Source organism: Watersipora subatra, chromosome 11 (assembly GCF_963576615.1).
Source record: "Watersipora subatra chromosome 11, tzWatSuba1.1, whole genome shotgun sequence".
NCBI classification, from domain to species: Eukaryota; Metazoa; Bryozoa; class Gymnolaemata; order Cheilostomatida; family Watersiporidae; genus Watersipora; species Watersipora subatra.
The window spans coordinates 16,294,181-16,320,764 of record NC_088718.1 but is presented as its reverse complement, the minus strand read 5'-3'; the positions used below and the strand labels follow the sequence as shown (position 1 = coordinate 16,320,764).

Genomic DNA, 26,584 nt, shown 5'->3' with positions numbered 1-26,584 from the left:
TTTTTAAGAAGTTAAGAAAATATTTTACTGTAACTAATGACCAACTAAGTCGCACAGAGTATGAAATCTTTCAATTAACAAGGGGAGAAACAAGGGCATATTGTCAACAAAAGTCTTGTCCAACAGCTGCTTTCTGCAATGCATGTTTTTTTGTGTCAAAATTACGAAGGAAAATTTATAACTGCTGAGCCACTCCCACCAAATTACAATAGTTCCCTGATCAGACAAAAATATGCATGCTGTAAATTAGTTAACTGTGCAACAAGGAGACAACCCTCGGAATTCTTCTTGTATTCTTTATTTATATTTTGGTTAATCTTTTACGTTTCAAACTCATTATACCTACAAAAAACAGTCAATTATCTGTCTAAAAACATTGTTTTTATATAAATTGTACAGCTGACTTAAACATAGTCCTAAACTGGTGAGAGGGCTGAACTCACCGAGTATGTCATAATAAATCTGTGTGGGACAAAAAGATATGTTGACTCAAAAGCTGTAATGGCTAAAGCTTTTTGCTTCAATTTTTACAAACACTAAATAAATAAATCAGATAGCTAATTATTGTAATAGTAAAATTTACTATATGTTTTTCTGTTTTGACTGTCTATCACTAATGAAGTATAAAGGCATGTAGAATCTATGTGTAGGGTGTGCGCAGATGCTCTTTTGTTAGAATGAAGAAGTATTTGTGATAAGTTACAAGCAGGGGTGAATCTGTATCTTTCTTCTATCTATATATTTTTTTAAGTTGATCGTATGTATTTCATTCCAGCTACAACTTTTGAAATCTTGGAGTTAAAATTCTGTGATCTGATGGGTTTGAACTCACGATGAATGCATTGGCAAATCTTTTATTCAAGCGCCCTACTACTGAGCTGCATATGGGATCTCGATCACTTACGCTATTATATTCCCTATAAGTATGCAAACGCTAATTATTTTGGGGATTGAGGTCATTACGATGACTCTGTTAAGAAATATTTTTCGTAAGGTTTGATTACAATATCTGGGGTCAAGGCCAATTATTTTCCCGCGGACAATTATATTATCTCCGTAGGAAGAGCCTCAACATCCTTTCTCCGTTCAGTCAGACGAAGACAGTACGATCTCACTTTTACATTTGTACCAGTATCGTCGTATTCAAAGTTTGGATGGATAGCTTCTGGTAGAACAGTAACCATTTTCATACACTTACTTCTATGCACGAATTGTTATTTAATATTAGTTCAATGTATTCAGGATTTTTATTGTTTTCTCAGTTTGTATTAATTGTATCATTACCGAATCATCTTTTATTGAAATCGTAGCAAAACCGACTTAATTTAGCTATTAATTGCTAATTGTTTCACATTTACAGCTAAAGCTTTAATAAGTGTTTTATTTTTTTAAATTCATCTGACCTGCACAAAACATTTTCTTTATGATATGAAGTTACGGAATACAATGGATTTATTGGGCAAGTAGTCGATATATTGGTTAAGATACTCGTACTTGAAGCGCTTGCTTGAGGTTAATAACTAGCACTAAAAACCTTTACTCATAATAATTTTTAAGCTGGTCCAAAAACACTGGTATTGTTTTAATAAAGATTTTAGTAAAGATCGAGCTCTCTAGGTAAGTTTACTCAATATCATTAATTAGGTAACTATGCTATTACTCGTACAATACCGGGCATTCTTCACTATAATAAGAGCCGTGTCTATCCGTCTGCTCAAAGCCATGCTAAGAGTAGGAAAAAGATTACTTTGCATGAGAATCAAACTCAGATGTTCTCTCTGAACCACTCGATCACTTTACTACATTAATGAATAATTATGCACATACTTATTACATTAATGAATAATTATGCACATACTTATTACATTAATGAATAATTATGCACATACTTATTACATTAATGAATAATTATGCACATACTTATTACATTAATGAATAATTTTGCACATACTTATTACATTAATGAATAATTATGCACCTACTTATTACATTAATGAATAATTATGCACATACTTATTACACAGGATGATCTCTCACAGCTCGCAGGGACTGCCAGAGTACTAATATATATTTATTCTCTACAAGCAGGTGTAAACATGCATTTATTCTCCATTCAGAGTTTTAAGTGTAACAGTTATTTCAAAACTCGAAGATGAATTTTCTGATCATTTTCTTTGCAGATTTTTGCAGCTAAACTAACTACCTCCACTTACTAACTACAGCTAACCTCATGCTTGATAAGAATAATAATCACTATCATTATTATCACTAGATAATCCCCTGTCATACAGCGCAAGACCAAAGTGATATTGGAAAAAAGAAAGGGTACTGATGGTTGAGAAATGCAATACCGTAAGTCTTCATGCTCAAGCCGCGCGGCTTGTCGTTGGGCGCGGCTTCTGGTTCAAGGTAATAGACCACGGCTAAAGCCATTTTTTTAAAACTTATGTGTGGCTCAGGGCGGCTTCTCGATAAATGCGGTTTCTGCTCAGCTTTCGCGTTATAACCATAAAATCGCATTCATGATACACTTTTATGTACGCGGGTTTTGGCGACCTAATAATTTATTTTCAATGTCATGTTTATGGAATACTTTAGACTAAAGAAGAATATGTTTCTCAACTGCAAAATGACCAAATTGTTTTTCGAAAATTTATTTAATTTATATTTCACCATATTATCACCGGTATGTCTTTTTCTTCTAATTTTCATTGAAATATGGGATTTTTTTTTCTTTCAGCCGAATGACAGACAGAGGTAAACCGGATAAGCTAACCTCACAATCTTATTCTAATTATCAGTAAAAATTTTATTTAGTTTGAATTTGTCACATTAAATTTCTTGGGTGTTTTTTTGTATTTTTTTTAAATAAATTCAAATTCCAAATGAAACTTCTATCTATGAAGATGATGAGGTATGTTTAACTCACAACAGTCATAGGTTATTAACACCTTTTCATTCTTGATCGGCATATTTCCATAAACGTGAAGCCCTCTAACAGCACAATAAAAATCTAGCTGAGACATGGCAAGTAAGTTCTTGATGCAAGGGTTCAAAAATTTTAATTCGAGCTTGGAAGTAAAAGAAAATTCTTTTCACATGGACTGATGTAGCCTGTTTTCTTATTCAAGAGGATGGGGGTATAGCGAGCTTGTCTCAACACTCGCTCCCAAAGGGGTCAAAGATGACAAAACCTCAGTTTTTAGCCGCGGTCTGTGGGCATATGCGGCTTGTTGGTAAGGCCGGCTAGATATCACAGACGGCTTGTTCGAGAATTATTTTTCCTTAGTTAGTCATCTGTTTTTGAGCACAAGCCGCGCGGCCTCAGCATGTGGACTTACGGTATTAGCAGTCAAATGGCACTGCAGTGCAATAGGATAACTGCAATGGTAGCTGTAATGTACTGGGTGTTATTATGTACAACAAACAGCAATGATGAAAGAAAAAGATTATATGTTTATATCTCTCCCCTGCAGTGGGAGAAATGCAATATTAGAAGTAAAATGCACTGATATTATTAGAATAACCAATATTATTAATATAGTAATACAGTAATAATAGCAAACCAATGTACAATTTTGTTTACATTTCAAAACGTCATAGCTAACAATATCAAGATGTTGTAATATTTATTTAGATTTTTAGAAAATTTATTTAACAAAACTATTTAGAAAAAATAATAACAGTAACATATTGCCCAACATCAGTCATTATATACTCCGATCTTGTAAATTCGAATTCTTATTCTTATAATTAAACCTTATAAAATTGAATAATTATTATTATAATTAAATTTTATAAAATCGAATAATTATTCTTATAATTAAATATTGTAATAATCTCACGAGAATCGTTAAAAAAAAACATCGTCATTTCCTTTACTTTCACGGCTTTGGACATCAGTTGGAATACCAAAGTACTCATAAGTGTCCAAAATGTCAGTTACTTTGAAATCGGCAAAAAAGAAACTATTGCTTTTTAGTACTTCTACGTTAATTACAGAAACCTTCGGCAATTGGACAATGCTATAGACTGGTGAAATGTGCACGTTTTTTGTGTGAAATGCGCATGACTTGATGGTTCTATTCTCTGTCGCTCGGTGTTTTGTCTGCCGGTCTTAATTTTGATAAAAATAAGGCTTGTCAAGTTTTAATAACGGCTTCAGGCCGAATTAATCTTTTTATTTATGTATCATCCGATCAGATGGGTGAGGTTTAGGAAATTTTTTACGAATAATAAAAACTTGGTAACATATTTAAATAGGTTCATATGTGTTTTGTATGGTTAATGGTTATTATACTTAAACGACTCCATTGAAAAATGGTTGAATTCGTTGATGAGATTTCAGTACAAGAATTTGCGACGGCTGTAGATGAATAATTTTTGTGAGTTGTGTGCACATATGCATTAATCATAAATCTCCCAAACCATCGCTCCGCTCGTGTTTGATCGTAGGATTATTATTATTATTATTTATAATAAAAAATAACCGTAACTCATGCTTTGGGAAAACAAAGACATTTATTATTGCAAAAACTTTATTATTTATAATAATAAAGAGTTACACTCTTTTTTGTTTGCTTATTATTCATTTATGTTATGGTAAAACAAAAAAACGTGCTTAAAGCTTACAGTACAGAGAAATATAAAAAGTTTGTGAATGGCATTGTGGTCAGCAGGAGGTCAACAGGTCAACAGGAGGCTCTGAAAAGATTTTGTGTTACTTTTATTTTTAACTATTTTTTATTTTTTTTATTTTTAAAAATAGTTAAAGATGAAGCAAAACAAAATAAAAACTCGGAAACAAATTTTGATATTACTAGACAGTGCAGAACTTACGAGACAATGCATGAATTTGTTCATATTGGCAGCCATGCTGGAGCCACGTTAATCTATTTAATTACCTTTTTATAATTTTATAACAGAGGTGATGACATGAGTGTCATATGTTATATCTATAATAATAATAATAGTAATGATAATGATAATAATAGTAATAATAATAACGCCACCTTCAATTATTACAAGAATTGTAATAATTCAAATTAATTTATTTAATTTCAGTCTTATCACCGAACGCTAACCTTGTCTCTATTGGTTGGAGGCTGTGTGTATTCGTCAGCATTCTCTAGTCTATAGTTGAGTAAAGATCGGTACTGAGACACGTCGACTCCTCCGAAATCATCAGAATCTGCAGTTGCTGAGCCACTCCCAACATGTAACAATGGTTCCTAAATCAGATAACAAGCGGTATGCCATAAGTTGGAATTATCTATACATTGAGTAGATGACTCTTAAATTCTCCTAAAGAATCAAGGCTTGACCTCTTCGATCTCCTAACTCTTTTACATTTCATAATTTTGTTTTATAAATAGTTAATAATACATATGTGATAGTTTTTACCAAGTACCATAATTGCTCCATTTTGCAAGATTATTAGTTTGAGCTCAAGTTGAAAGTTGAGGCCAAAGGTCAAGGTTAAAGTTATTATTTGTCAGTTGTAGCCTTCAAATATTATTTTTGAACACATTCCGAAGTATGACGCAGATATTGATACCTTTTGTGGGTCAGCGCTGCCGTATCCACCTAGCTGCCGATTAATATTATAACTTGCTTTATGAACATCGGGTTGAACAGCTTCAGTTCGTATTTCCGCTTGACGGGCTGGTGACACAAACCTGTGTTTTATATAATGGAATTTATATAAGGTAGTTTTTAATAGGATGGATTGAATTTAATTTTAGCATTTTGACAACTATAGACGCTCAGAATGTTAAATAGTCAAAAAACACAGTTTAGTTCTGTTGCCCGACACGATTCCAAAGGCTGCCAATGACTACTTAATTATATTTTGATTGGTCAATTTGTTCACTCATGGTCAGCCTTTACTGTAAATACATTGCTTTGAGAGAAACTCAGTGAATAGTCAACAGCTTTCCAGATTTTCGATCTGGTTTGTAACATTTAAATGAGACTATAACGTTCGCATATATGAGCTTGATGTTTTCAAAACATTTGGAAAGCCTTTATTTTAGTATTTATAATCTTAGCAATAAATTTGGTAAATCAAATTAGCAACTAAATGTGATTTACTGACAGAATAGTTAAAAATAAATGAAAATGCGTACAAAATATGTTTTTTTCAATTGTTTCTGAAGTTAGGAAAGAAATTTTTAAAACTTTTTATTTTCTCACAACGTAAACAATCAAGTATTGATAAAATTAATCAAACCTACTGTACACACATAATTCTATGTCTATGTACATGTCTGGGTGAAACAACTCTATGGTCTATATACTTGTAAAGTCACAAGTGTGATAATCAGCTAATCTAACTACTACCAACAATAAATCAAGATCATATTGCGAGAAACAGGAAACACTGTTAAATGAAATGTTATAGCCAAGCCCACCACCATAGCAACAAATTTAGTTTTCATGCTAAGGCTAGTTTCATAAAGCAAGCAGGTTCTCTCTATACAGCTACAATGATTAAGTTGTAATAAGGTCAAGGTCGTGTTATATAATAAGGATCACAAGGAAGTGAGCTTACGGGCCTACTGTTGGCACCCTGCAACAGAATATCATCCAGATTTCAATTCTGGTGCAAATTAATACAAAATCAATAAATTATAATCGCCATCTTTTGTGGCAGCAGTCAGCAACCAAACAGAATAGAGTACATGCAGCACTAGGAACCAATTGTGCTGTCAGGGATCTGTGTGATAACTAAATAGGAAACCAACCAGCAAACATAAAATTGGTATTGAAAAACAGTAATGTTTCTTTTTTATACAAATTGGACGGCACAGTAGAAAGTGTTGCCGTTTTTTGCAGCCTATGAAATCGAGGCATTTAAAGATTGACTTGCAATAAAATTCACATTACAGTTATTTGGTATCAAAAGATTCACCATGTCTTACTCTGTTGTGTTGTAAGTGACAAATATGTGGAAATGTGATTAAAAGCTCTTAAAAGCTCAAAAACGAAAAGCCACCGTAGATTGGAATCTCTTTATTTTGATGACGTAGCCATGAAATTTGGTTTTTCTCTTGTCACGTGATGTTCTCACGTGAATTGAAAAGCCAATAAAAAGCTCAATGTAAAACTTATCGTAGCACTAGTTTATGACAAACACTTTGGGTTTACCGAAGATTTCGTATCAAATGTAGATGCTCGCTACTTTACAGTTTTGTTTCGGCTTGATCTAATCGTCAAGTCGGAATCTGATCATGTGACCCAATACTTTGCAAATAATTTTTGCAGCACTTTTCGATTATCACAGGTGACCAACAGGCTCATCATGATTATCAGACAATGATATGTACTCATTCGAGCTAAGGTTAAAAAATTAAACAAATTTTTATGGTGAGTTATAAGATATCACTGCTAAAAGTGACAGCATTACAATAACGATAAAATAGACGCGTAAGAACAATAGACATAGTTTTATTGAATGCGTGAAGTATATTTGTGAAAATATTTCGATGAATAAGGTTGCATGAAAGTGTAAACAGAAACCATCTCTCACAACTACGTCCCATTTGGGCCGTTTTGGAAAGGGAATCCAAACTACGGCGGTCTCGTGTGGCTGCAATTTTCTGTTCGTTTTGAGCTTTTAAGAGCTTGTAATCACATTTCTACATATTTTGCACCTACAACACAACAGAGTAAGACATGGTGAATCTTTTCATATCAAATAACTGAAATGTGAATTTTGTTGCAAGTCAACCTTTAAATATTATTGCTAAAATTAAAAAGATTGAAATGAAATACACAAAATTGGGTGTTGCTTTAGATTGGGCAGTATACCCTCTGTTACCAAACAACACGGCCTATCAGAGATGGCATAAAATCGGCAACCAACGGATTAATTTTAAAATTTTAAAAACAAAATGGGACAAAAATTACGAATTTTACTTTCTGTCACAATCAAATCTGTCTTCAAGTCTTTAAATCGGTTTATAGAGAAAAGAGTTAGAGTTGTGGCCATCAGTTTCAAGAAGAGCACATTGATTTGCTGAAATAAAAATGTCTGTTTACTTCAGTGTCCTTCATTGCTAGTACTTACTAACTAAAAACACCGGCATTTATCTGAAAGTTATAAATATGCCAAAAAAGTACAAACAGTCACGCAACTGCTTTTACAGGTATGCATGTGTTTAGTTGAAGAAAATTTTACAAAGATTCTTCCGGAAGTAATATCAAAATTTGCCAGAATGACCTATCTTTCATTTTGGTGGAATCTTCTCTACTTCATCAACCTGTCCATTATCTCATCCATTTTATTTGCAGTTTAATTTTAGCTAGAATATTACAAACCAGCTTTATGTGAAAAATGTGACAGACAACATTTTGTTGACAGATTAGAGCAGGTGTGTGCTAAGGTAAACTTAAAATGTCAAGCTGCTCGAATGCTGCAAGGCGCAGAGTTCAACAAAACGTTTAGCTAGTATTATACCGATAAGACAAAGTAGTAAATAGGGCGGCAGGATTAGATGTTCTTCTAGATTTGGAGCAGGCTCGTACAAGCCCATACCGTCTCCGCTCATAGTCGGTAGGAATATGGCTATATATGCAAAGAAGAACACAGCTGATATTAGGAGAGAACGAGAGGACAAATAAATTATTGTTAAAATACGAACAGGAGCAAGTTTTTGTTGAGTTTTAGTTGTACATTTCCATTGCAGCACGACTGCGTAAGTCTATATTAATTAAACACACAGAGGTCTTAAACGAAATTTAACTAAGGAATAGTTTAAATTTTCAAGAAGAAAATTTTCAAATTAACTTAAATATTGATTAAAATTTTTTTCAAAATCTAATCTTTACATTTGCAAATATAAAGACTTTGTACCTTGAAGGCAGCAAAGATTCTGCTTTGTATAATAAGAACAAATAGAATTATGTGAATAATATGAAACAGTAAAATTATAGTTTAATCTCAGCAGTGTTCTAAGACAAATATAAACTCTTGTTTAGTTTGATTACAAATCAACACAGCACAAACACAGCTTTGCTCGAGCAGCCGGTTTTAATTTAGCATTAATTTCTTAGTTCCAGTGCATGATAAAAGACAACACTATTTGGCTTAAAAGCTTGCTGGGCTGACAGTTTTGACTCTGTCTTACCACGTTTTAACAAGCAGTAATTTCTCTAATAAGCTATAATAGTGGTTTGATGCAAGGTAGTTTTTGATTTACACTTGACTTATGACCTTATGACCTTGAATTATGACCTTATGTCCTTGACTTATGACCACATTGAATCAACTGGCTCCACATTTGTATCAAAGTTCTTTTAGACCTTGACACAAGATGGAGACTAAATGTTCATGTTGTCCTTGACCTCTACTAGAAGGTTCAATTCAATGATTTACTTACAGTTTTTAAACTATCTTGTCTGTTTAATGTTTTGTTCTATTTTTTATTAATATTATTTCGAATTTATTCAAAACCCTGTTCACTGATCTCCAAGTTTAACGTTAAACGAAAAGTATTTTTGTAGTAATTTTTTCATTTGGACTTTTAGTAAATAAAAAAAACTATTTTAATAAAAGGATGAGCTCAAACTAAACAGATCTTGTCAAGAAAGCTTCCTAATTTAGAGCTTTGCTCATAAACAGCTAAACGAGACACATAAAGAGACAACAGAGTTCAAGGTCATAGCAACGATCAGATGGAAGGATATGGAATGTTATACACCATTTAGCTATAGACAATACATCTCAATATTTTTACACTGCATGCTAAGCTTTGTTGAGTAAAAAAACCTTTAATGCTATTATTTTCTAACAATTTTACATAAAAACTTGTTTATTACTTTCAGAATGTTATTATAACTACATCTGAGCAGATAATCAACTTATTGTAACCTTATTATAATTACTATATTATACATAACTTATGGTTCCTAAAGTTGTTTTACTTTTGTATAAAAGCCTATTTTTAGAAAACCATTATTCATTGGTATGCTGCCTCTGATGAGCAATGAACTGATGACAATAACACAAAACGTTGTCTTATTTAATCAAAAAATTACCATCGCTGTAGTATGTACATGCATAACAGCATATTTATCTTCGATTCATTTTTTAACGAGTTTGGGTCTATTTACCTTTGTACCAATTTGCATAGAACTATTTGGCAGATTCTAACATGCTGTAGTGAACACTTAAAATTACGAAACATATAATTGAAGTTATATAAAAAGATTTTAAAATATGGCAAACTGGCGATTTGCATCTCAACAAACCTTATCGTTTTACGAACCTTATCGTCTTTCTCTTAACTAGCCTGTCTTTCAAATTCCATTTGCCGGCTTTTTTGGCGTTTTCTGCTTGCTGCTTTGCGCCATACAGAGCCTCGGCTTCCGCAAGTCGCTTCTTGGTTTTTCTGTGTCGGAAGTAAAACAGCAGACTAGCCAAGATGGCTGCCACTGTAATCAGCACCGCTCCTACTATCACGAGTCCAAGAATCCATGCCTGCATGATTATCTGTAAGTATAGTGACTGTGTACACACTCACACGCTCATGGATATCTCTTCTAATAAGCCTGTTGAATCAATGACTGCGCTTGCATGCTTTGGCTGGCTTCGGAGTTGCTTTCACTTTGAATCACAAAAACAGAAGATTATTCAAATGCATCTGATGCCAAGTCACTTGGCTAAATTAGTATGAAAGTACTTTGATACCGTAGAAATGCTCACCATTGATGGATTTGAATCGGTAATACTCAGCAAAGCTCTCCCAAGGAGAGATAGCAAATTCAGAGCGCAACCACATGAGTCACTGCAACGAAAATTTTCTGCTGCTACTCACTATTGCTTCCACTTGACTTTCTGCCTTTACATTAACATTTACACATCAAGGATGGGTTGCTCGTATGTGAATAAAAAAGCAACAATTTTTTAGTGTAACTGCTTGACTCGTGATGGGAAAGCCACTTTACTGTAGCAAGTTTTATTTTGAGGGATACATCACAAATCTTAGAAAGATAGCACAACCCGGCATCATCGAAACGGTAGAGTGCAAAATCGGCGAGGGCGGGTAACTCAAAACCCATTGGAAGCATAAAAACACAGTGAATGATATTGCATCTTCAAAACATTTAAACTATGTTTCAGATAGAGGATAATGTTGGCTAATGAAATGAACATCTGCAAACAAATCAATCTCTCATCTAATTTCACTTTGATGATATGCAATGCAACGCAGACGCCTTTTCCTATCCAAACACAATAGTGCTACACAGTTTAATTCATCTAAAAGTTTTTATAATAAAAAAGTGCTGAGATATTATATATATATATACCATATATATTATATATGGCATATATATAATATATATGGTACAATCAGTCAGTGATTATCTTCCACACTATAAGAGGGGAAGACTTCTTTGTTTTGTATTGCGATGGACAGATATGGGCGCTGGTAGTAAGAACAGCTTATCCTAAGGTAGTTAGCCTTAGGCATTGTACGTGACTATGCGGCTCCTACAAAACTACAAACAGGCAGCGCTATCATATAATATTGATTAAAATACATACTAAGTTAAATCAATATTAAGAACATTACCCTTATAAACCTCATCCTTAGTAGAAATAGACTTATAATATTCAAATCTTCTATTTTAGAACTTTTACAGCAAAGAATGTTTTCCAATATTGTTTTAATTTCTTATTGCTCCCTATCAGTGTGAAATAAGGAGGCATGAGAAGGAAGGGCATGAGGAGGAGGGGCATGAGGAGGAGGGGCATGAGGAGGAGAGGCATGAGGAGGAAGGGCATGAGGAGGGGCATTAGGAGGAAGGGCATGAGGAGGAGGGGCATGAGGAGGAGGGGCATGAGGAGGAGGGGCATGAGGAGGAGGGACATGAGGAGGAAGGGCATGAGGAGGAGGGACATGAGGAGGAGGGACATGAGGAGGAGCATTAGGAGGAGGGGCATATTTGTATAAAAAATTTGTACATTCCTTTTGACTCAGTATTTTCCAGACTGCTGCATTTGTACTGTTTCTTACTTGCTCTAGTTAAACAAGAAGTAAAATATTGGATCCCCTTTTTAAGAATGTAAACACCTCTTTCTTTTTCCGGGTATGTAGCACCAAATCATGCAAAATCTTTTAAAAATTATTCTATGCGCCTAAAAACCTTTCAGTTTAAACTCAGCTTCAGAGCAAGTAATATTGGCTACAGAATATTTTGGCCTGCTAGCCAAGTTTTTGGAACCAAATGCTATTTTGAATGCGGGTTCACATAAATTTGCTGAGCAGTGATAGAATACAACTCAATGATATAAAGAGGTTGCTTTTTTAAGTGATAGGTAAAGTTTGTGGTTTCTTGTTTAATAACTCAACCACTAATAATCACTAATTTTTTTTTCTTTGCTTTACCGCTGACTGATGTCAAAACAACTCTCACTAAAATTATGATTATATTTCTGACCCGACAACCGGACTATAATAATTGTTTATGATGTATTTGTGAGTTATTCATTGAATAAGCATTCATGCTTCCTAAAACTGTGTTTTCGTATATGTCAGATCAGTGACCACAAACTGGCACCTACAGCGCTGCTCTTGGCTGCCTCGAGTCAGTGCAAGAGCCGAGTATCGCCCACCTTTTGCGCGGAGCCGCAGACAATACTTTCCTAAAAATCATTTTAGCGTTGATGGTCAGCATAGATTACCTTACCGCTGAGTTCTTGTGGCCAACATGAGAACCACGATTAACTCCAGATTAAAAGGATGTTAAAAGGAGGCATGTTTAAAATGTCTTTAAAATTTAACCCTTCAATGCCACTTGGCCATGAGATTATAGGCAACTTATCGGCAACGCGGCTTTATGTGTACAGCAGTTGTGGCAGCTTCGACTGCAGTGTTTTACTGTAGTCAGAGACTGCAGCTATGGTCTGAAGGCAGATACAGCAGATAGTCTACAAAAATCGTTTACCAACCTTTCTTGTAAGCTTTGCTACAGCATGTATAAATTTCCCACACTGGATATAACTTAGCGCTCACGCAAATCATGGATCACGAAGCAATCTCGCCAATATTGTAAAGAATCAATAAGCAGACAAGTTCAGATGAGATCTTGGGTTTCATAAACCTGCTAACCAATTTTTAGCCGAGGTGTTTGTACAGAGCATGTTCAAAGTTACTGGTCTCGTGCCATGCTCCTTTGTAGGAAATGATGTCCTCCAATGCTTGGCGCGTCAGCGGGTCAGCCCTGGTCACACTATTATTTATGTAACAGTTAGAAAGACCAATGAAAGTTTTTAGCAGACTGTAAATGAGATGGAGCTAAGTGTTCACAGGTTATGAAAGAACAGGACAACAGGCTAAGATACAGGTTTTTAAAGATACAGCCATTTCAAGGTCAATGCTCGACATACAGGAAAAAATGCACGATAAAGAAAAAGCTTTTTAAACATAAAAGGGTAGGACCACAGGCTAGGACTTTAAACTAACAGTGCATTTACAACAAACCTATATTTAGTTGTTGCTTTCATGCCAAAAAAATCTCTGTTTGGTGTAAAATGAAAAACAGTTGTAAAAACGGCTTTGACCCTTGACCCAGTCACTGACAAAAGATTGGTAAAATTCTATATAATATGTTTGCCAGTTTTTGGCGGCCGTCGAGGAGTACAACATGAAATTGATCAATCATATATATATATCCAATTGATATGTCAGTCTCATTTCAGAATGAGCTTTGATGTCTTTATCAACGTGTAGTGTTTGCAGGCTACAAGAACTGATTGCTGGCTGTATACATGAATGATGGACGGATATTTGAGATAGTGTTACTGGATTTGTGCCATTTTTACGGCCGTTATTGATGGATTACAACATGGAATTCCTAATCATGTCTCGCGATAGCGCCAAAAATACAAGCAAATAGAATAGATATCGATGTTGTATTTCATTGGCTAAAAAATGTGACACATTTAGTACAGTCCGAGTCTGAGTTGGTGTAGGGTCTTTGTAAAAATGTATTTCAAATCATATACAGACTACAAGTCACTGCAACTCTCTCAGAGAAAATACAACTCCAACAAATCGTCTCGGTGTAAATGCACCTAGCAGCAAAATAAAAATAAACCACTAACCTCAAGGCAAAACCTTGCGATACAACTAAGTTTTTGGTACTCGGAAAGACGTCGATGGTAACAGGTTGCGCATGACAGCTGCTCTCAACATCTAGTTATAATAATGTATCTCACATTGCTAATCGTTGCATAACGGCGCATACATTTAAATTTTAAGAAAATTTAGGCTGCCTTGGCTACTTAGCACCATTGGCTACTGCAAACAAACATTTGCAAACTCATGGCCCTAATGGATACCGGTCTACTACATGGTTTCACGCGGGTGATGCATACATGTTTCTTCTAGAAAGTTCCTTCTAATACTAGAACGTAGTTTGAGCGGTGCAACACGTAAAGCAAACCACTACGCTTGCCCGAGCTGTTTAGATAAGCCTACATGTTTTTATTAATAAAAATAAGTCAAAATATTTAAACTATAATGCTAATATTTAAAAAAAATAATGATTAAAATAGATAATTTGAATTTTTTTTGAACACGTTGTCCAATTGTTGTCAAATTTTTGCCAATTCACTATAAACTGCTGATTTTGAAAACTGCCACAGCCAAACAGTTGAAAAATTTAACTTGGTAAATAATTCAAATTTTAACTACTATCATGCTTTGAATCATAAACAATGTAGTGGTTTGGCAGCTATAAACCTTTATAGTCTCCCCTTTAATTACATACTGTAACTTGTATATTAGCTTTCCAGTCACCATGATGCTGGTTTATTCACACGTTTGCCTGCAGCATCCCATCAAATCTGTATCCAGACAAATGTGGTACACCGGGCCATCCGTGACGATGATCCCGTTATACGATTTTTTCACATTACGATGTGGACCACAATATTTTTTCATTCTATCCATATAAAACATTTTTTGCCATTTGATATCAACAATAATTTTTTTCGAAATTCAAATTTGGCAGTCAATGTGCTGAACACGTTGAAATAAAAAATATGCCAATATGTAATGAACTATCTCCCAGTTCAGCCTTATTCGTTATTAGTTATAGTAAAAACGAAAGTGGAAACAGATAGGTGATAAAATTTTAGCCGATGGCAAAGTTAAAGTCTAGTATAAAATAGTTAAAAATACATATTAAAACGTAGCTTTAAGAATATGTTTAATTAGCTAAATTCATTTAATTCAAATTCAATGTTTATGTAATACTTCTTTCTTGAAGGTAAGAGCTTTCTTGCGGTATAGGCTGCACATAGTACATTGTAAAGTTACATTTTAACACAACATGAAGATTATTGCTTGTAGTTTTACCCTACGAAATAATTAAACAGTAAGAATTTAAAAGTTGGTTGCCGACCTTCAAAACAAGTTTGATGACATTTGGAACGTTGAAGCAATTCTAAAAATAGCTCTTTTATACTCCAGTTACACCAGGCTGCCCAGCTCTAACCACTCCTTCATCTACTAACGGAGCCAGATCGATCTGACGAGATTACTGTCTGATGAAAATATTTCAACTTATGACATGCCAACTTCAACAGGTACTTATTATATTGAAGGAAAGGTGTCACTAGCCTTATAAAATACATTGTTACAAAATTAATCAGTTGGTGAGAAGTAGCAATATTAAAAATCTAAAAGATTGACACCTCGCTGTAGTGTTGTAACACTGAATCATTTTATGTACTGTTTATTTATCTTGTCAGCATACCTTCCCTATGCAAATGATTCATTGTTTACTACTCCATGATGTCACCTTACTATTTATAAATACTTCCTGTTATACTGCCATCGATATATAAGTGCTGCTCTGTGCTGATAAAATATAATTGTTCCTACCACCAGACCAACATGCTAAGCTATCTGCAAATATAGTAATTAATACCTATAACACGAGTATAACATTCGCAAAGTGACAAGCGATAACAGGTGCTTGATAATAGGTGCATGATAATTGAACTTAAAATTCAGCATTCAGTTTTCTTGGCACAACTAAAACAGATTAGGCTAAGAATCGATATATATATATATATATATATATATATATATATATTTATATAAAACATTATGAAAATTGTTGATTAAGTGTGCAGCGTGTGATAAAACAAATTTCTGCGGTGGTTAATAGACTACAGAAGGGTTGAAAGTTAAAACGGATGTTATGCTAGCATCTGGTAACAGAAATGTTTCAATTTTAAAATTAAATTTTGGGAACAACGTTATTTGAGAAGTTATTTTTCAATTTTTTCATACAACTGCCATACACTATATTGTTTGTCTTTTAGTAGGTAATAAACTGATCAGTGCCTGATTTTCCAATAATGTTTATTTTGGGATCTAATGATAACTCACATTTTGTACTGTATATATATATATGTATATTGTATATTTATAGTATATTGTATGCATATAGTATATTGTATATATATAGTATATTGTATATATATAGTATATTGTATATTTATAGTATATTGTATATATATAGTATATTGTATATTTATAGTATATTGTATATATATATAGTATATTGTATATATAGTATATTGTATATATATAGTATATTGTATATATAGTGTATTGTATATATATAGCATATTGCATATATATAGTATATTGTGTATATATAGTATATTGTATGTATATATATAGTATATTGTGTATATATATAGTATATTGTATATATATAGTATATTGCCGCAGTAAGTTATACCTAGTGATAAATTGCCGCAGTAAGTTATGCCTAGTGATAAATTGCCACAGTAAGTTATACCTAGTGATAACTTGCCACAGTGAAATATACCAGCGATAAAACAGTTTTATTAAATAATTAATTAATGCAGTTTCTTTAATTCAACTTACGAATCTGCCCGAGTCAGCAAAATAATCAATGGCTACATTTGCAACCTTTCTGTGTCAGAGTATTTTACAAACCTCGTTAGATCCAGAGTTGGCTGTGTAGGTTAAAAGGACGCTGGTTCATATCAGTCGGCGTGCCACCTGCTGTCATCTGTCAAATTCACAGCCTCTTTAAAAGTGTGATTAGTCTACAAAAGTTGGTAAAGGATGCTTCAGCCCCCAGCAAGCGCAGCACAAATAATTTATACACTAGCGATAATTGGTTCGATTGATTTGCTCTGGTACACTAACTGTTAGGTGATAGTGATAATTATTCTGTCATACATCTTGGTCAAGTTTGTCATATTAAAACAAAAACTTTAAAAAAATATTTTTGTGTCAGTCATAGTTATTTTAAAAAACAATCTTAACTATAGTCAAAGCCGTAATAGCCACAGTTTGGGAAAACAAACTACATCACACAAGATTTGAACTCAGACTTGCAGCTTATCAGTCAGGCTAACTACAAGCTATGCCACTCAACCACCTTGTTGCAGTTGGGAATAATTGTGCACACAGCTATTACACAGGACGATCTCTCACGGGGCACAAGACTGCCAGAATACTAGTAAATAATAAAACATTCCAATGACAGTTAGATAGTTGACAAGTGACTGCTAAAGTTGACCAACCAACAGAAACTCACCATTGTTTCAGTGGTGACTGCTAAAGTTGACCAACCAACAGAAACTCACCAACCAACAGAAACTCACCAACCAACAGAAACTCACCAACCAACAGAAACTCACCAACCAACAGAAACTCACCAACCAACAGAAACTCACCAACCAAGAGAAACTCACCAACCAACAGAAACTCACCAACCAACAGAAACTCACCATCTAAAGTTGACCAACCAACAGAAACTCACCATTGTTGACCAACCAATAGAAACTCACCACGAGTTTCACTGCGATTCGTCATTTCTCTTTTACTAATCTAACTTTTTTAGTTTAATCTAAGTTTTTAGTATTTTAATTAATTTTTAAAGGAAATGAGTTTATTGACTCGAAAGCTTGTGATCCTCTCTGGCTGTTCTACATTGTATTGGAAAGATCAACAAATCCCCCACTGAAACAAACTGGCTTAAGGAAATGAGTCACATTGTAGTTTCTATAGCGTTGTTCTCAGAAAACTGCTGAAAAATCACATTTCATGATTACCTAGAGCAACAGACACAAGGTCAGAACTAAGGACTGAAAATTAACATTGCCTCAACCGTTTCCTGTTTCATAGTTGCTCGATTCTATCTCTTTTGCTCTGAGTCATGGGTAAATCAACTGCTTGTGAAGAAATAATTAAATGTGTATTGTATTTGCTAATAAATGGTGGGAGCAAGAACTTAGCCGTGTTTAAGCAATTCCAAAACTGTTTAGTTGTAAGCTTTTGCGCTTCGGTTCTTCTGACTGCTTCGCAAACCAAAGTTTCTGATGATGTATGCTTTGCTTCTGTTGTGCTTAAAAGTTGACTTGCAACAAAATTCACATTACAGTTATTTGGTATCAAAATATTTACCATGTCTTACTCTGTTGTGTTGTAGGTGCCAAATACGCGGAAATGTGATTACAAGCTCTTAAAAGCCCAAAGACGAAAAGCCGCCGTAGATTGGAATCTCTTTGTTTATCTGACGTAGTCATTACAGTTTGGTTATCGTCTTGACACGCGGTGTTCTCACGTGATTTGAAAAGCCAATAAAAGCTCAATATAAAACTTATCGTAGCACTAGTTTATGACAAACACTTCGGGTTTTTACCGAAGATTCCGTATCAAATATAGATGCTCGCTACTTTACAGTTTTGTTTCGGCTTGATCTAATCGTCGAGTCGGAATCTGATCATGTGACCCAATACTTCACAAATAATTTTTGCTGCACTTTTCGATTATCACAGGTGACCAACAGGCTCATCATGATTATCAGACAATGATATGTACTCCTTCGAGCTAAGGTTAAAAAATTAAATGAATTTTTACGATAAGTTATTATAAGATATCACTGCTAAAAGTGACAGAATTACAATGACGATAAAACAGACGCGTAAGAACAATAGACGTGGTTTTATTGAATGCGTGAAGTATATTTGTGAAAATATTTTGACGAATAAGGTTGCATGAAAGTGTAAACAGAAACCATCCTGTAACAACTACGTCCCATTTGAGCTGTTTTGGAATGCGAATCCAAACTACGGCGGTCTCGTGTGGCTGTGATTAACTGTTCGTTTTTTAGCTTTTAAGAGCTTGTGATCACATTCCCATATATTTTGCACCTACAACACAACAGAGTAAGACATGGTGAATCTTATGATACCAATTAACTGTAATGTGAATTTTGTTGCGAGTCACCCTTTAACATAATAGTGTTTGCCGTATTGCAATTTTACCTTCACTACAGTGACAATGCAATGTGTAAGATCACCTGCTATTTGTTGTCATGTTACAATGATAAAGCAATGTGTAAGCAATATCACCTGCTATTTGCTGTTATATTAACAATGATAAAGAAATGTGTAAGATTGCAAGTTATTGGATGACATATTACAATGATAAGACAATGTGTAAGAGTATATGCTATTTGTTGTCACAATATAATCACAGAGGAATATGTCAGATCGCCAGGTATTTGTTGTCAAATCACAAAGATAAAGCAACGCGTAAGATCACCTGCTATTTGTTGTCACAGTTTTACATACATGTATCTGCCATCTTTAAAATGGTACAGGTTGTACAAGTTGCTGTATGCCTTTTCTTCTTGATACTGTTAAAATGTCAATGAGCGCCGGTTGCACTTGCTGTTCCAGACTGTCTCACATCAGATACTCTATCTGTAAGTTGAACGTGATAGGAAGAATGGAAGGAATAGCCCAGTCAATATTGTTACATAATATCCACAGAGTAAACTATTTCCATTCTTTAAGGGGTGGATCAAGGAGCTCTTATATACAAGTCCTTGGTACAAAACTGGTAAAGCACTAAAATCTCTTGAAGACCTTTAGTGCATCACTACTTATATATGTAAATCTCAAAGTTTGTTGTCTGTCATTCTGTGTGTCCAGCTATAGCGAGTAGTATCTAGCAGTGAAAACTCATATCACAAAAGATTTGATTTTTGAACCTCTTGTCCACCAGGCAATAAAGCAACCCATTAAGCTATGTTAGATGCAATTGATTCATTGGCAATATGAGTCTTTATCTAGATTAAAATCCACATAGTACTCTGCGTTACGGCACAACACCGATGAAGCTTGCTCTCACAAATCGTTTTAATAAGTTTAGTGGTCTTAAGGCTGGTTCACGCTATATCGCCAAATCATGGCGTTGATGCTGCAATACTTCGGTGATCATCGATGATATCGGTTCACACAATCACCGGTTCACACAATCATCGGTTCACACAATCACAAACCCATCCGAGTTTGCATCAGGAAATAACGCTGTGCCATAGTGTTCTCATTTTTCTTTTTAAATTTTCACGAAACAACCTTTTTTGTTTTTGTCTCGAATCAAATACTAGTCCCGCACCGACTATCATAAATGGAAATAAATAAATCACGTTATCTGTGACTGCAAATTACCATCGCTGATGCTTCACATTTGAAAGGCGGTCATCGATGGGCGAAATACCAGAAAAGTTTGACAGCTGCAAACCTTCCCGATATTTTGCCGGCTATTGAAGTTGTTCGCGTTGTTTCGTCGACACCATCGGTTTACGGTTCACATAATCAACGATGAACGCCGAAAGTAAACCGCTGACATACGGCGATATAGTGTGAACCAGGCTCTACAACCCAAATTAATACCTGTGCAACGCAGGGCATTCGGCTAGCAATTAATGTATATTAGTTTTAATAATGACTGCAGACAACATTTATTTTAATACCCAATTATTTTATTGATGCATAACTTTAAGATCTTTTAGCTTCAATAATCATCATCCATAACATCTATAACATCTATAGCAGTAAATGTTGTGTTAACTTTTAAATTTATGTTAACAACTATGGTTGAGCTAATATCAATGGTTGTGATACTACCTTTAATTTGGTTGTCACTAATAGTTATGTTAATACCAGTAATTGTATTAACACAATGATTTTGTTAACACGATGATTGCATTAATAATAGTGATTGCGTTAACACCAGTTAACACCAGTTAACACCAGAGGCTGCGTTAACAAAATAGATAGATTATATCTCTGATAGATTATAAGATGAAAATGCCATAAAATAAGTGCCACACCCTGATTGGCCACACCCTGCAAGGATGTGACCAATCATGATTATCCACAACTTTCAATCTCTTGTTCTTTTCAACAATGCTTTCTTGTAGTAGTACAAGATTATTATGATTGGTGCCTTTCAGAAGTTTCCCACTAACTGGTGATTCATGATGACGATGATTTTCCTATAGAAATTGTTGGAGTACCTTACAGTATAGTGCTTAAAAAAATAATTGGTATTTTTGTTTCACCAATGTCTTTCAAAGAATCTATTACTGATATGCGGGTGAAATCAGAGAACACCTATTGCATGTAGTGATGCAAAATTGTATGACCGCTAGCAAGTTAAGACACAAACAACAAACCATGAGACGGTTATTCAGTCACAAGCAATCCAATACTTCGGTTGTCTGGTTTTCTGGTAACCAATTCTAGCTATTACAGTCTTTTTATTTGTTACCGCTATCGTGCTGCCATTTTTACAAATAATAAAATACGTTTATACGTTGAATGATCACCACATGTAGCCACTACAGCAGCGATATGCTGCCCTACTGTTAAAAGCTCATACTGTAGTACCCTGCAACAAAAAGGGACTGTGTCCACCCCTGTTTATAATGAAAGCTCATTCACATTCAGAAGTAAATTGTGATACAACAAACTTAAATTGATCAAAAGGACAATATGAATATCATGGCTACAGTACTGGGCAGCATTCCAAAGTCAGCGACCTTCACTCTCTCCCTGGACAGCTAATCAGAATTCATTTTAGTCTGATTAGCTGCCCAGGGAAAGAGTTCAAAAAGGTTTTACTCTATTTGATGGCAAATTTCTAAAAGAATTTCACTTGACTTGTTTGATGGAGAAAGCCGGGATCTTTGAGGAGTATTGCAGTCATGGACACACACACTGTCAATCACGGATATCGCAACTCCAAGTTTCAAATCACACATTTTACCACTGAGTTATACAGTCCTTAGCATTCTATCACTCTTATCATATACCGTATACCGTATGCACACAGTAAATATACACTTTTGATTATTAACTAGTATTACCTTTTGCACTTATTGTTTTTGTTAATTGTTTAAAAACTAAATTTTTGTTACCATTAGGCCTACCTATTTTTTTAATTTGTAATTTGTAAATGTGCTGTTTCAGTTTCAAATGTTTCGTTACATTTCTATTTCCGGTTTTCTACAAGGTTCGATTGCTAAATCTGTAAAGGGTAATATTTTTTTATGCAGAAAATTGGATTATCAAGTAGTAATAGCTTTTACATTTTTTCTCCATTCGGTCAGACAAAGTTCCAGACAAAGAAAGTACAATATCTCATTTTTACATTTGTGCCAGTACTGAGAGGTACCAGTATCATCGAGTTCAAAGTTTTGATGGATAGCTTTTGCTGTAACAGTAGCCATTTTTATACACACACTTCTGTGCATGAATTGTTATTATTAATTTATCATATTCAACATTTTTATTTTGTTTTCTCAGTTCATATTAATTGTATCATTACCAAATCATCTTTACTTTAATCATAGCAAAACAGACTTAATTTAGCTATTACTTGCTAATTATGTCACATTTACATCTAAACCTTTTTATAGAAGTTTTATTTTGTTTCTTAATTTATTTAAACTGCACAAAACACTTTTCTCATGATATCAAGTGGGAAAGTTAGAATGTTAACTGTTGTTATATGTTAAATACAAATAAATTTTTGTGCAAAGATTTTTGCTACTCGGGCATTCGCCTAGTAAATAATATATGTTTCAAGATATTTACTTTGTTGGACCACTAAGCCTTCTCAAGCCTCCATCTACTGTATTAACGTAGAGGGAAGTGACTTCTGACATGCTGTCTCATCTAACAGTATAAATAGTAAAAAGACCCTGACATATGTAAAGTTAGCCAGAAGTCTGACCTTGACCTTGGTCTCGAAAATCAAAATATTGCAAAGTATTAGGAAATATAAGAGAAAAGGTAGAAATAGAGATTTTTAGCATTATTAAAAGGTAAAGAAGCATGTACATGTAAGTAAAGAAGCGTGTACATGTAAGTAAAGAAGCATGTACATGTAAGTAAAGAAGCGTGTACATGTAAGTAAAGAAGCGTGTACATGTAAGTAAAGAAGCGTGTACATGTAAGTAAAGAAGCATGTACATGTAAGTAAAGAAGCATGTACATGTAAGTAAAGAAGCATGTACATGTAAGTAAAGAAGCATGTACATGTAAGCAAAGAAACATGTACATGTAAGTAAAGAAGCGTGTACATGTAAGTAAAGAAGCGTGTACATGTAAGTAAAGAAGCGTGTACATGTAAGTAAAGAAGCGTGTACATGTAAGTAAAGAAGCATGTACATGTAAGTAAAGAAGCATGTACATGTAAGTGAAGAAGCGTGTACATGTTGTCATGAAAAGTTTCAAACTAAACTGTGTTTAAAGATTGATGAGATCATGCCGATTACTTAATAAGTAATTTGATTTTAGTAAAATATTCCAAACTACAGTGAAGCCATATTATAAAAATGAAAGAGAACGTTTTGTGAGTCTAAAATTGAAAATATACAAAACAAACTAACCAGATAACAATAAAGATAATGTCACCTGATAAAGGAACAATTTAACTCATTGACTTGAATTTGGAGTTACTCTCTCCTTTTAGGAGCATAAGTGGTCGTTTACTCATTCTGTTGGTTTTTCTAATTAAACCAGAGCTGTGCGTGTTAGGTTTAAAGAATTGTATTTCTAACGAATAGAAACGGGTCTATTTTTGTGCTACAATCAAAACACGGTGTGTGAGCAATCACTTGAAGATGGAGTATGTCTGTTTAGCTTACAGCAAGCAGAGGCTGTGCATGTTTTTAAAGGTTGACTTGCAACAAAATTCACATTACAGTTATTTGATATCAAAAGATTCACCATGTTTTACTCTGTGGTGTTGTAAGTGCCAAATATGTGGAAATGTGATTACAAGCTCTTAAAAGCTCAAAAATGAAAAGCTGACGTAGATTGGAATCTGTTTATTTCTCTGGCGTATTCATTACAGTTTGGTTATTGTCTTGTCACGTAATGTTCTCACGTGAATTGAAAGGCCAATAAAAAGCTCAATATAAAACCTATCGTAGTACTAGTTTATGACAAACACTTCGGGTTTTACCGAAGATCCCGTATCAAATATAGATGCTCGCTACTTTACAGTTTTGTTTCGGTTTGGTCTAATCGGCAAGTCGTAATCCGATCATGGGACCCAATATTTCACAAATAATTTCTGCAGCACTTTTCGCGTATCACAGGTGACCAACAGGCTTGTCATGATTATCAGACAGTGATATGTACTCCTTCGAGCTAAGGTTAAAAAATTAAACAAATTTTTACGGTAAGTTATAAGATTATCACTGCTAAAATAAACAGTATTGGAATAACGATAAAACAGATGCGTAAGAACAATAGACATGGTTTTATTGAATGCGTGAAGTATATTTGTGAAAATATTTCGACGAATAAGGTTGCATGAAAGTGTAAACAGAAACCATCTACCACAACTACGTCCCATTTGAGCCGTTTTGGAAAAAGAATCCAAACTACGACGGTCTCGTGTGGCTGCGATTAACTGTTCGTTTTTTAGCTTTTAAAGGCTTCTAATCACATTTCCACATATTTTGCACCTACAACACAGCAGAGTAAGACATGGTGAATCTTTTCATATCAAATAACTGTAATGTGAATTTTGTTGCAAGTCAACCTTTAAGAAAAGGTGTGTATGCTTACTGTATGTGACAGATGCATGAAGAGGAGTAGAGACCCAGGAAGGTGTAAGTTAGGAGGTAGAGATGGTGACAGAGATACGGTATCTAATTTAGGCTACATGATGCCTAAATTTAGCATATACTGTAAGTTCTTGATTAATTTTACATGTTGAAAATATTTTAAAATTTTTACCAGTTTCTTTACTTTTACTTACAAAACTGCTGCCGAAACTGCTGCCGAAACTGCTGCCAAAACTGCTGCCAAAACTGCTGCCAAAACTGCTGCCAAAACTGCTGCCAAAAACTTTGAATGACACATTTAGTTTTTAGCAGTGTGTAACGACAAAGCAGAAAGGCATCAAAGCTGATATGTGTGTATATACATGTACTGATATGTGTGTATATACATGTACTGATATGTGTGTATATACATATACTGATGTGTGATATATATACATGTATGTATGTATGAAAAAGATGCAAATTTTAAATGTTTAATTTACACAAAACTTTTAAAAATGCTGGTAACTTTTTTGCTATAAATAATATTAGCACAATGTTTTTAGCGGCAGTCTTTTTTCAACTTTTGACCAATATTATCAGAGTTGTCTCTTACCAAAATGTTGCTTGGAAAGAGTACTCCAAAAGTGTCTAGAAATATGTCTTGCACTAGTTACAATGTGAATTATTCTAATCAAAAAGTGTTCGTACATGCTTATTCATTCAGTCACCCTGGATTATACTTTTACATATAACTATTATTCTGACAGTCCGGTATGCAGCAAGAGATCGTCAGGTGTCCGGCGAGAGATCGTCAGGTGTGCCGATAAAGTACAGAGCATAAGCATCTTCACCGATTCTGATTAACTGAAAGGTGGTCTATTGGATCAGTTGTTAGAGTGTTCATCAAACATGCTGAATGTTTTGAGTTCAAACTCCATGTAATGCAATCTTTTTCCCAAACCCACTAACCGGGGCTTCGGACAGACCTTCATGGCTCTTATTATAGTAAAGACGATTAGAGGGAAGTTGCTGATGTTGAAGGCTAATAAAAGTTCATGTCAAAAAGAGCACCCAATCTAAATGGTGATTAGCTACTTTTACGGCTTAGCATGCTATCAGCTTAGAGCTATGCTTTTTTCTAAATAACTGCCAAAAGTGAAGGTAAGCTAAGTCGTTACAAATAGAGAAGCCGGCAGCTGGAATGTGAGCAGATGTCGTAGAAGATCAGACAATATATATATGCCTTGACTAACGTAACAAACACGCTTGCGGTTTTAAAATCTCAGCGTGTTGTACCAACTTTATTTCCTAAATAAGTTGTTATTTCTGCTTCTCCAAACTGCATAATTGTCAACTTTCAGTCATTATATTATAAAGTTGTATGCTCTTAAAAATGAGCTACACATTTTTTTGTAGATTTTTTTCGAAAGTATCGGTATTTTTCTATCATTTGAGATCGTTTCTTATGTTTGAAGTGATCTGACTGTCAGGATGTTTCAAGATTAAAATCAATGAAACTTGATCAGGGTTAAAATACTCAGTAGGAAAATGCATGTCAAAATTATGTCACTAGTTGCTCAGCTGCCTGTTTCTCTCCTTATTGATATCGGTTATTGATATCAGTTATTGATATTGATATCGGTTATTGATATTGATATCA

The 26,584-nt window shown here is 34.3% G+C and overlaps 1 protein-coding gene across 2 annotated transcripts in view; it reads right to left on the bottom strand.

The window, feature by feature from the left end:
* LOC137408145 (synaptotagmin-7-like) overlaps positions 1 to 26,584 on the bottom strand; it is a 68,566-nt gene that overhangs the window by 11,273 nt on the left and 30,709 nt on the right. Inside the window, exons 2-7 of one of the 2 annotated variants that reach the window (XM_068094536.1) lie at positions 19,643 to 19,774; positions 16,992 to 17,104; positions 10,272 to 10,495; positions 6,554 to 6,571; positions 5,558 to 5,678; positions 5,085 to 5,231 (exon numbers count right to left, since the gene is read on the bottom strand). In XM_068094536.1, coding sequence (XP_067950637.1) covers positions 5,085 to 5,231; positions 5,558 to 5,678; positions 6,554 to 6,571; positions 10,272 to 10,489 — 504 coding nt within the window. In that variant the 5' untranslated portion in view covers positions 10,490 to 10,495; positions 16,992 to 17,104; positions 19,643 to 19,774. The remainder of the gene's footprint in view (positions 1 to 5,084; positions 5,232 to 5,557; positions 5,679 to 6,553; positions 6,572 to 10,271; positions 10,496 to 16,991; positions 17,105 to 19,642; positions 19,775 to 26,584) is intronic. The other variant, XM_068094537.1, reaches the window with a different exon arrangement.